The following is a 12,567-nucleotide window of genomic DNA, read 5'->3' on the forward strand; positions in this document are numbered from 1 at the left end:
TTGAAGGTTCTACAGTTATACAATTCTATAAGATGTGAATCAAGAGAGATCTGGTACTAGCAAATGTGAATCAATCAGTGTATGTGACAATTATGCTGTTGGTTAGGGGACAGATCATTACAGAATATTTTTCTTCCAAGTTTTTGAGTTTCATTGTGATGTTCTCAATAATTAAGGATCTTATGAAGAAGTAAATTTAAAATGACATATTTTTGAAAGTAGATTGTCAAAAAAAATCTAGGGAAGTGTAATAAAGTTGAATATTAAACTTTCGTTTAAATTTCAATTACTCTTAACTGATAAAAGCATTTGCTATCGTTTGGATGCTGGTCCCCCCTCCTGTTGAAATTAGATCCCCAATGGCAGAGGTGGGGCATAATGGAAGTATTTGGTCATGGGGGCTCCTGAATATATTAATACACTTGGATGTGGGGAGTGAGTAAGTTCTTGCTCTATTAATTCCCATGACAGCTGGTTGTTAAAGGAGTCTCTCCCTGCCTCTTGTGTCCCCTCTCGTCATGTGACCTCTGTACACAGGCTCCCCTTTGCCTTCTACCATGACTGGAAGCAGCCTGAGGCTTTCACCAGGGGCCCAATTTTCCAGCCATCAAAATCGTGAGCCACATAAACCTTTTTTCTTTATTAAATTATCAAGCCTCAGGTATTCCTTTATGGCAACACAAATGTATTAAGACAGTTTTTTTTTCAGTGTTCAAAATACTATTAAAAGTACTCAAAAAGAGAGAAAAATCAAGTACAGAGAAATGAATAAGTGAAAACCAATGCTGCCATGGCCAGGTATAAGGCATATGGATCTCATCTCTACCAGCAATAAACATTATTAGCCTCTGAATTACCCTTCAAGTGAAAAAACTTGTCTATATTACAAAATCCTCAAAAAAAGAAACATTAAATAGATTAAAAACAAACATCCTTGCAACATGGAGAAAGTGAACTATAACAGTAAGATTATTCCCCAAAGTTACTGGGAATTTCCCAGTCAAAATTTCTGTAACTTGAGTTCAAAAATAAATGTTTACTTAATCATCTCTAAAGATACACAGGAAAATGGCAACACTAGTTGTCTCTAGAGAGGGGAACTGGGTTAGAGTTTGGTGGACAGGAGTTGGGAGAGAGATTTTTTACTGAGTTCCTTTACATACACATTTCCACTCCTAGGAATCTAGCCAATAAAAATAAAAATATATGTCTACACAAAGACCCATATGCAAATGTTCATAGCAGTACTGTTCATAAAAATGAAAAGCTGGAAACAATCCAAATGCCCATCAATTGGTACATGGAAAAACAAAACATGATATATCCACTCAATGGAACATTATTCACCAATAAAAAGGAACAAACAACTGATACTTGCTACAAAATAGATGAAACTCAAAACCATCATACTAAGTGAAAAACCCCAGTTGCAAAAGATAACATATTGTATGATTTCATTTATGTGAAATGTCCAGAAAAGAAATTATAGACAGAAAGCAAACCAGTGGTTATTTATGGCTGGCAGCAGGATCGGAGATTAACTTCAAATAAGTACAAGTGAACATTCCGAGGTGATGCAAATGCTCTAAAACTAGATTGTGGTGATAGTTGCATAACTCTATATATTTACTAAATATCACTGAATTGTCAAAAAAATTATTTAACTGAAACTCTTACAGAAAACTAAAATTACACAGCAGTAAAGATGAATTAGGATTCTAAGAGAGTATTATAACCAATTTAATGTTAATTACTCCATGATTTAATGATCATAAGTAACATCTTTTAGGGTGATAATGATACAAAGAAAGAATTCAGTAATTGGAATGTTCAGCAAACATTTCCCCTAACACTGGAGACATGAGGATATGTGTAAGACATCATCAGAAACCTTGACTATATAGTCTAGTAAAGTTCAGTGAAGATAAACGATACAGTAAGACTTTATAGAAATGTATTGCAACCTCAAACAAATAAAAAAAATCCTGTTTGATTTTAAATAATTTTGGGTAGTGGTCAATGGTCTGTTCCTTCAATCCCTTCTGGTATTAGTTCCGATGGCATTTTAGATGTCCCTCTTCTTCCTTCCTATTGAACCTTTGTTCATTTTAAAAGTGCTACATACACAGAGGAATGCCAATCAGTATAGGCAAGCATACTTGACTAAAGAAAATCATTATATCCACAGACCGAATGACACGTATTTTGAGCTCCATATTCTTTGTTGAGAGTCATTCAAGTTGGAGTATCAACATTAACCCCAAACCCACTGTTTCTAATTCTACTTTTTAGATAAACCATTTCCTTAGACTTGACATACTTTTTTAACTGGGTGGTATAATCACAAGTCATGCAAATAATCCTGCAATCCTCCAATTTAGAATATATTCATAAGAAAAACAGCATTATATATTAGAGTATTACCTTCATATTTATTAATGCCTTACCTATTTCCATCCAAGATTTAAAGTAGTTAAGTTATAAAATTTTTCTGTATATAATAAATACAAGTCTATGCAATATACTAATGAATACAGCAATATGCTACAGTAACATGCCAGTAATCAGTAATAGGGCTGGGAATCAAGTCATTCAGTAACAGGGCAAAGATTAGGTGAAAGCAGCAGCAGGATGTTTTACACACACACACACACACACACACACACACACACACACACACACACACACACACACACACACACACAGAGCCATCCCTTAGTATCTGTGGGGCATTGCTTCCAGGAACCCTGTGTATACCAATATCTATGGATGTTCAATCTTCTAATATAAAATGGTACAGTATTTGCATATGACCTACACACATTCTCTTGTATACTTTAAATCATCTCTACATTACTTATGATATGTAATACAACGTAAATGCTATGTAAATAGTTGTCATGCTGTATTAATTAGGGACTAATGACAAGAAAAAAAAGTCTGTATATTTTCAGTACAGATGCAACCATCCATTTTCCCGCATATTTTTGATCTGCTATTGGTTGAAACCATATCTGGGGAACCCATGGATACAGAAGGCTGACTGTATATACACACGCATGTTTGTCAAAAATGGTAACTGTGAGCTATGAGATTTTGAGCACTTTTGTCTTTCACTGTGTTCTGCACTTTCTTAGTATTCCTAATGTTGCAATGAAGAAAAACAGAATTCACCAATTTTTATACTTCTCCTTTGCCTACAGGAAAATAACCTTAACCTAAGTTACAAAATGAGGACCATCAAACAAACAGGTCAAGTTCTTGAACAGAGTTATACAATGTCAAAGCATGAAAGAAAAATGTTGAGTAAAAAAGAACCAAGCAGAAAAAAGTAGAAAGTTCAAATAAAATACCTATTATTCAGTGTTTTCAACTTTGAAATATCAAAGATAAGAAAATCCTTTTTACCATCTCTGACTTCGTTATAATTAAGAAATAAAATGAAAGATTAAAAATAATATTTACCAGAAATAAATTTACAAATTAAAGATCCAGAGCACCAGAGATGTGTTAAGAAGGTAATTCAAAAACTGTATTTTATTTTGCCAAAGAGAGTCAATTCCTTATTTTGGAATAGTTTATAAATATTAAGTGTTTCTGTTCCAAAAGATTTTTCCCTTTAAGGTAATGAAAATATCTTCCTGAAATAACCTGTGTTATTTATAAATGCAGAATGCTTGCGTTACCTTAGTAACAAAGGGTTTAGAATAGGAAATAAAAGTTTTAATGTTGCTGATTATATTACCTTCAGGAGCAATAGCAGAAGGACAAACTTCTTTGAGGAGATCTCCTAGTGTATGTAATTGTCCATCTGCAGCCACAGGACGAAACAACTTCTGAATGAAAGGTCGTTCAGTTGTTGTCTATTTGAAAAATGAAAAAATGATTCAGGCAATTAAGTCATTGCTGCTAATTACAAATTAATAAATCATAAATTTTATGTTGTCATTAGGTGATTTCTGATATGGTGTAATCAGAAGTACATAACATCATACATATACTACCACTGTGAAAAATGTTTAACATGATAAATTCAGGTAAATCTAATCTTTAGGAAATAATCAGACAAATCCAGAATGTGGGAAATTCTAAAGACAACTAGCTGGGATTCTTCAAAAAAATCAAAGGCATTACAAAAATAAACAAATAAACCCTGGCTGAATACTGGATTGGAGAAGCAAATAACAATTTAGATATAAAAGACAACTTGGGGACAACTGGGAAATATGGAATGGACATTTGATAATATTATTGAGTTAATGTCAAATTGCTTCGGTATGATAATTGTTAAAAGGACAATCCTTACTTTTTTTTTTTTTTTTGACAATCCTTATTTTTAAGAAATTTATGCTCAAGAATTTAGGGATGAAGTGCCAATTTGTATGAAACTTACCTTCAAATGGTTAAAAAAAAAGCGTGTGTGTGTGTGTGCGCGTGCGTGCGTGCGCGCAGAGAGTAAATGTAGAAAAATGTTAACTACTGGTGAATCTAGGTAGAGGGTATATGATCTTAGTTTTATTATTTTAACTTTTCTTTTTATTTTTCCTTTTGAGACAGAGTCTCACTCTGTTGCCACAGGCAGAGAGTGCAATGGCGTCATCATAGCTCACTGCAACCTCACCTCCGACTCCTAGGCTCAAGCGATTCTCCTGCCTCAGCCTTATTTTAACTTTTCTATAGGTTGGAGATTTCCAAAATAGTAGACACAGCCATTTCTTCTGACAAATATTGTTACTAGCACTACTGTTATAATCGATTGCTAATAATTCCATTGTTTTATCCACTCTCAATATTGTTTCATTTTCCTAAACTACCGCAAAAATGATAAAGGCTTTTTCATGACAGAGAAAAGAGGCTCTGGAATCAGCCAGTGTCTATGAAGATCACTATTGTTTATTGCTCTATGATCTTGCACCCGCTTTCCTTTATCTGTTAATTTAGGACATTCCATCTCTCTTAAGTTCATTGTGGAAATACATGAGGAACCGTGTCAAGTACAAAGTAAATAAATAAATATTAAAGAGAATAAAAACATTTTTTCCTCCTCTCTCCCTCTTAACTGTTATTTCAAGACGTTAAGTTTTAATTTTAAGCTTCCTGAAATGAAAAATCATAAAAACTTATAAGAATAATGTCTTATATTTTATAAGAAGATGATTCCAAACAGCCAAAGACAAATTTTGTTTTTAAATCACAGAGGTATACCTCAACATCTTTTACATGACTGCTATAGATTTGATATAAAGTGCTAACATAAACTAAAATATAAAAAAAAAATTAATGTGTAAGTAAGCTTGTGAGCTACCTCTATACTGCGTGTTCAGTGGATACAGAATACATTTTAAAAATGGTACTCCAATAATAAACTTAAGTGCTTATGGCAATTATGAAAATGAACTGTAGAAAATAACTAAAGTCTTGAATAATTAATATACATTGAATATAATTCAATTCACTTCACTAATTGAACTCTTTAAGGGATTTTTAAAAAAAAAACATGATCAATATCCTTCAATTTAAGAATCTACACTTTTTCACACAAGTTGAAACCAAGAACAATATCATACACAGTCAAGTGATTAAATATGTAGAGGTATTAATAATAAGGGTTAGGGGAGTTCAGAGGAAGAAAGAAATGAATACGGGACTGTAGTAATAATTTAAAATAGCCACCACCCACTTAGAGCTTTCTATCTTCCAGGCCATGAAGAGGCTTTTAAAACTTTTTAGCAAAGGAAGTGACGTTGATGAAAGAGGCTTTTTTCTGAAGGCTAATGGAAAGCAGCGCTGTGTGTGATGACTTGGTTAAGAGGTACAATCAGGATGACTGGTGAGAGAATGAGAGAATAAAGCAAGCCTATGTGATGACAACTGGGACTGGGACAGTAGAAAAGGAGAGGGAAGACTGTAGCCCCAATTTAAAGAAAAAAGTCAAAATGTACCTCCCATAGTCTGACCTGAAAATGACAAAGTCAAAGAAATCTTTTCAAGTTGGAGATCTCGTTTATACCTTAATTAGAGAAAGAACTCTGAGGTGGCTTAGCAATAATTACCTGAAAACAGTATGTTAAGCAGGAAAGGCCAGCTAGTCTCAGTTACATATTAAACAATAGAAATTTTCCTCTAGCCCCACTATTGGAAAAATGCCTTGTTATTTCTCTTTTTTCCACTTTCTCCCAAATCTGAGCAGGAATTATAAAGGTAGAACCTTCAATAAACTTTTATACTGTGGTATTTGCTTAGTGGGGAGAGAACCCCCCCCCAGTATTATTAACTACATTAACTTTATAGTAACTAAATTCTGTAGAATGATAACCAAGAAAACCCTCAGCAAAGTGCTGTTTCTCATATAATGAAACCCTTATTTTAAGACAAAGACCCAAAATACCCCAACCAAAAATCTAATGAACATTTCCTGTTTAATATTTATTATAGAGTACCTCTAAAAACTTAATATTCTTTTCTTAAAAATTTAGTATGCTACCAAATAGCAATTAAGTACCTGAGTAAGGCAACAAGGATTATAGAAAATACTCAATTTGGGGAGTTACTGCTAAGGTTTGAATGCTTGCATCCCTCCAAAATTCATATTAAAACCTAATCCCAATCATGGTAATGTTATTAAGAGATGGGGCATTTGGGAGGTAATCAGGGCATAAGCACAGATCAGTGCCCTTAAAAAAGAAGCCCCAGAGACCTTGTCAGCCTTTTTCTGCTTGAGCCATGTAAAGATGCAGCAATAGGCGCCATCTTTGAAGCAGAGAGCAGCCCTCACCAAACACCCAATCTGCTAGAGCCTTGACCTTTGACTTCCCAGCCTCCAGAACTGTGAGAAATAAATTTCTGTAGTTTATAGATTACCCAGCCTGAAGTATTTTGTTATAGCAGCCTGGATGGACTAAGACAATTACCCTGAAAACAAAAGCCCTCAACAGGCAGATCATGCATTCAAGTATTCTCCAGAAATTCTTGAGGGTAACAAAAATAGAGGATAGATTCCTGCAAATTTTTCAACAGATTTCATTAACCCTATGTTGGAGTTCTGCAGAGAAGACTAAATTATACTAAAAAATATTATAAAAGTTCCAGAAATATGAATTCTGTAAACTCTGACTTAGCATACATGAAATTAGACAACACTAACAGTATCTGCGGCAATCTGAATCCATAGCAATCTAAATTTTTAGCTTGACAGACAAGAATGCCATTACAACGGGAATACAGTAAAATACCTGACCTATTTGTAAATATAGATATGTAAATATAAATATGCAAACTATTTCAGTAACTTCCAAGAAACAGTATTACTCTCTCATGAAAAATAACATGACTTGGTAAAGTCATCTTTGAAATTGTCCTTGTTACTTTTACAAGTATATAAGTTAGTCATTTCTTAAGTACACCAAATGGAATGCAAAACTGATGTGCTACTGCTGCTTCCCAGCCCTCCTCTACTCATATACCTTCACCAATACAACAATAACTTTTTCCTATATGGAAAAGTTATGTTATTGATTTACCCTGGAGATATATTGAACAAAAGCGAAGAACCAAATTTGTAAAAAAATTTTAAGCTAAATTTGTGAAATTTTAGTGAATTTACATTTTTTCTTTTTCTTTTTTCGAGACAGTCTCACTCTGTTGCCCAGGGTAGAGTGCCGTGGTGTCAGCCTAGCTCACAGCAACCTCAAACTCCTGGGGGCAAGCAATCCTACTGCCTCAGCCTCCCAAGTAGCTGGGACTACAGGCATGTACCACCATGCCCGGCTAATTTTTTCTATATATATTTTTAGTTGTCCAGCTAATTTCTTTCTATATTTTTTTAGTAGAGACAGGATCTCGCTCTTGCTCCTCAGGTTGGTCTCAAACTCTTGAGCTCAAAGGATCCTCTCGCCTTGGCCTCCCAGGGTGCTAGGATTACAGGTGTTAAAGAGTAAAACTTAAATTCTTATAAATGCTGTGTGTTATAGTATATTGTAAATTGCTGGCTAATCATATTTAAAATTTATATTCAAGAAATGAAATGCAAAGAAAAAGTCATTTCAATTACAACAAAATAGGTTAACTGGTATTAACATTAATGTTGATAAAAGAAAAAATAGTGGCTTTCTCTAAGAAGCTGAAAAATCAGACAATGTATGGACTTTAAGAGTAGCAGGCACAACCATATCAAAACCAAAATCAGGTTTGAGTCTTAAGAGTTACATAAGGTACATATTGCAACACAAAATGCGAGGCAGTTAGGCTTTGAAGCCAGAAATAACTGGCTTCCAGTTGTGGCTTTGTCATTTATCATGAGACCATGGGCACAATTATCTAACTTCCATGAACCTTAGTTTCCTCAACTGTTAAATAGGAATAACAACATACATATGTACACACAAATATGCATATGTGTAAATAGAGATAATATCTATACTGCAGAGTTTTTGATATAATAAAATGCACAGCACAATCCTGGCACGTAATAATTTGTAACTTAAAACACATACTATCACCAGGACCACCACAGTTTTAACACAGTCATGTACATTTTAACTTAGTATTATCCAAATTTAGTAGACTCAAGGTTTTATTTCCTTTTAGTTTCAATTCATTTTCTCTAAGTTCACTTGTTTGTATGCTACTTACTAATAAAAACTCCAGAATCATGAAATTCAGAAGCTTATGTTTGAATGCTTAAATGGCAAGGGGAAAAAAGGCAAAGTCACTTTAGGACTACATTCAAAACTAGTCTAGAACTTAATACCAAAGGCATGACCCATAAAAGGCAACACTGAAAAATTAAACTTCATCAAAATAAAAAAACTTTTGCTTTGGAAAAGATCCTGTGAAAAGAATGAAAACGTAAGCCACAGACAGGGAGAAAATATTTGCAAACCACGTTTCCAACAAAGGTCTTCTGTCTTTATATAAGACCCAAAATTCAACAGTAAAAAAAAAAAAAAAAAACCCCAAAAACCAAAAAAAGCAAAGAATCCAATTACAAAATGGGCAAAAAACCATAAACAGATATTTTATCAAAGAGGATATACAGATGACAAATAATCACATGAAAAGATGTTCAATATATCATTAGCCATTAAGAAAATGCAAATTAAAATCATTATGTGATATCATTACATACCTCTAAAATGTCTAAAATAAAAATTAGTGGTAACATCAAATGCTGGTGAGCATGTGGAGAAACTAGGTCACTCATATATTGCTGGTACAAATGTAAAATGGTACAGTCCCTCAGGAAAAGAGTATGGCTTTTTCTTACAAAATTAAACATGTTGTTACCATATATCCTAGCAATTGTACTCTTGAGCATTTCCAGAGAAATGAGAACTTATGTTCTCAAAAAAATTTGTACACAAATGTTGATAGCTGCTTTATTCATAAAAGTCAAAACTGGAAGCAATCCCAGGGTTACCAGCTGAAATGGATGAATGCTTAAACTAACTGTGGCACATCCACACCATGGAATACTACTCAGCAAAAAAGGGGAACAAACTATTGGTACATGCAACAACCTGGATGGATTTTAAGAGAAAAAAGTCAATCTTGAAAGGCTACATACTATATGATTCCACTGACAGAACATTAGTGAAATGACAAAATTTTAGAAATGGAGAACAAATTAGTGGTTGTCAGAGGTTAGGGAGGAGAAGGAACGAGGCAGGTAGCCACGACTATAAAAGGGTAGTATGAGAGATCCTTGTATTGGAACTGGTCTATACTTTGCATTTACATATTTGACAAAGATGCACAGAACTAAGTACGTACACACACACACACACACACACACACACACCACTCTGCATTTACATATTTGACAAAGATGCACAGAACTAAGTACGTACACACATACACACACACACACACACACACACACACACACACACACACACACACAGTATGTAAAACCAAGGAAATCTGGGTAAGGTTTTTGGATTAGATCAATGGTAATTTCCTGGTTGTGAGAACGTACTACAGTATGTGAGATGTTAGCAATGGGAGAAACTGGGTGAACGATAGGTAGATCTCTCTGTATTATTTCTTACAACTGCATATAAATTTACAATTATCTCAAAATGAAAAAGTTTTTTTAAAAAAGACAACCCCACAAAACTAACTAGTCTAGAGCTTTGCTAATCAAAATGTGCTCTGAGGGCCTGCAGCATCCTGGATATCACCTGGAGCTTATTAAAAAATGCAGATTCTCAGGCCACACCTGGGAATTTCTAAATCAGAATATCTGCATTTCAACAAGATGTCCAAGTGATTCATATTTAAAGTTTGAGAAGCACTGATTTACAGCACTGACTTCTAACCTTTTTTCTATTCCAACACATCTGAAGGCCATAAAAAAATCCCATCACAAACAGTTGATCTTTGAGCTTCAAGCCAGTGACAATTGAAAAAACCTTGGGGAGTGATTCTCAACTAAGAATGAGTGAAGAAAAGTGGGGAGTGAAGACTCAGGTAGGAGGAAAAGCCCCTTAGGTGATTCTGATGAAATGCTTCCTTCACCCTGGCCAAAAAAATCAGCACACAATTAAAGCTCAAAACAAAAGGAATGTGTATAATATCTGAGATCTTTAAAAGACAGAAAATATACATTGTGACAGAGCAAAAGTAATTATTACTATTTTAAAATCTTATAAGAAAGAAATGTATCAGAATTAAAATCACCAAATAAATGTAGTCTAAGTAGCTACTAATAATAGGAGTTACAGTGAGAAACCACTCTAGAATCTTCTACACTTGACATCTCATAGTCATGAACTTAATATGTTCAAAACTGACCCTTCATATTTCAAATAATGGGACAATGATAAGAACATGATACTTAAAGTCAGTCAGAAGACATAAGTTCTAGCCCTGGATTTGGCACTTGATTGGTTAGATTCAGTTTAGGGTTCAAATCCCAGCTCTGTCAGTTAGTGGTTATGCGACCCTATGCAAGTACTTAAACCTTCTTGTGCCTTAGTTGTTTCATCTGTAAAATGAGGATGTTAACAGTATGTACCTCAAAGGTTTTTTGTCACGATTATACTGTTAACTCATGTAAAACATTTATAACAATGCCTAGGCACACAGTAAAAGCTCAATATATGCTGTAATTGTTTTTACTAAACGTGACGTGACACTCAATAGAACTTTATTGAATAATAATATGTATTTTGTATAGAGTCATAAAAAAAGGATGATCATAACAACATATACTAATTTTATAGTCTACTCTGTTACTATGTTTACACTAGTGTTAATTTTGTTGTTTTGGTCATATACATTCTATTAACATATAATATAAATTAAAAATGTTGGTTTGTTAAAAATGTTAATTTATAGCCAAAAGGGTATATATCTGGCTCACTGACTATGGAGTAAAGTATCATAAAGAGAAGAAGAATACCATTAGAGTAAAAGGAGATTTTATTTACTAAAACAGTGATAAAAAGTTATGAAAGAGAAAAACAAAAAACCAAAAGGAGTGAAACTTAACAGATGCCCAGTAGATGCATGGTGCACTGGGCTATAAAACTTGAAATGCCTTAATTAAAAAGTAGACAGGGATGAGGGTGTTGGGAGGTCTCCTACTGACACAGCAGGCAGAATCTAATGATGAGAGGGGCCCGGTTTATTAAAACAGAGCTTGGACAGAATTACTCTAGTAATAGTACCCAGGTTCAGGATCTCCCAATGACCTGAATCACTGTAAACTGAATCCGTAATATCATCTGCTCCAGTGAGCCTCAGATGGACATTCTAGTCTCCTTGGTTGAACTGAAGAAAGAAGTATTATATTGATAGTTCATACATGCTGCATTTTTCAAGGTGTAGCAACAAGTTTTGATATCATCAGCTACTTTGTGTGTGTATGCTTTAAGCCCTTTGAAATTGGATGGTGATTTACAACATTTATTGTAAAATTTATTTGATTTACAAGGGTTACTTAAGTAAATCAGAGGATTTTACCTATTAGATTTGCAGGTGTTTAAATAGAATCAGTTATATCAAACTATAACTGGAATTATCAATGTCTATTGATTATGTTAAAATTAAATCTGGAAAAGGGATGGATCTTAGAAATATCAAAAAGTATAAAAATTGCTTTTTATATAAAAATTAATATATTAAAAGGTAACATAAATTGAACTGAAAGGCATTAAAAAAAACTAGGTTTTACAATTAACAACTCTAATAAAACACAAATAACCATAAGTATTTATGTACAAAAGCTACCTCTCCAAATTAAAAACCCCATTTATCAATTACTAGGGCCATCAAATCAGTATATTTTCACTTGACACACACTTTTAAAATAATGAACCAAATTTACTATTTTTGAAAAAGCTAAATAAGTAGTGAAGCTTCATAACTGAAATGGTGACAAGGATGAATACTGATAAAAGTTTTCTTATAGATCCTTCGTAAAAAAAACTCACAATGTAATACAGTACATTACTTTAGAGAATCATGTAATTGCTGAAATTCCATTAATAGACACTACAATGATATAAAGATACATAAACTACAATGAAGAATACTGTTTTTATTCTCTGCCTATATTTAAGA

General features: G+C 33.6%; 1 protein-coding gene across 2 annotated transcripts in view; it reads right to left on the reverse strand.

Annotated features, from left to right (window-relative positions):
* The window catches only part of ATG5 (autophagy related 5), a 127,556-nt gene that overhangs the window by 12,529 nt on the left and 102,460 nt on the right, over nucleotides 1–12,567 (reverse strand). For both annotated transcript variants that reach the window (XM_045544104.1, XM_045544105.1), the window contains one exon: nucleotides 3,746–3,863. In XM_045544104.1, the coding sequence (XP_045400060.1) occupies nucleotides 3,746–3,863 (118 nt within the window). The remainder of the gene's footprint in view (nucleotides 1–3,745; nucleotides 3,864–12,567) is intronic.

This window comes from Lemur catta, chromosome 2, assembly GCF_020740605.2.
Source record: "Lemur catta isolate mLemCat1 chromosome 2, mLemCat1.pri, whole genome shotgun sequence".
NCBI lineage: Eukaryota > Metazoa > Chordata > Mammalia > Primates > Lemuridae > Lemur > Lemur catta.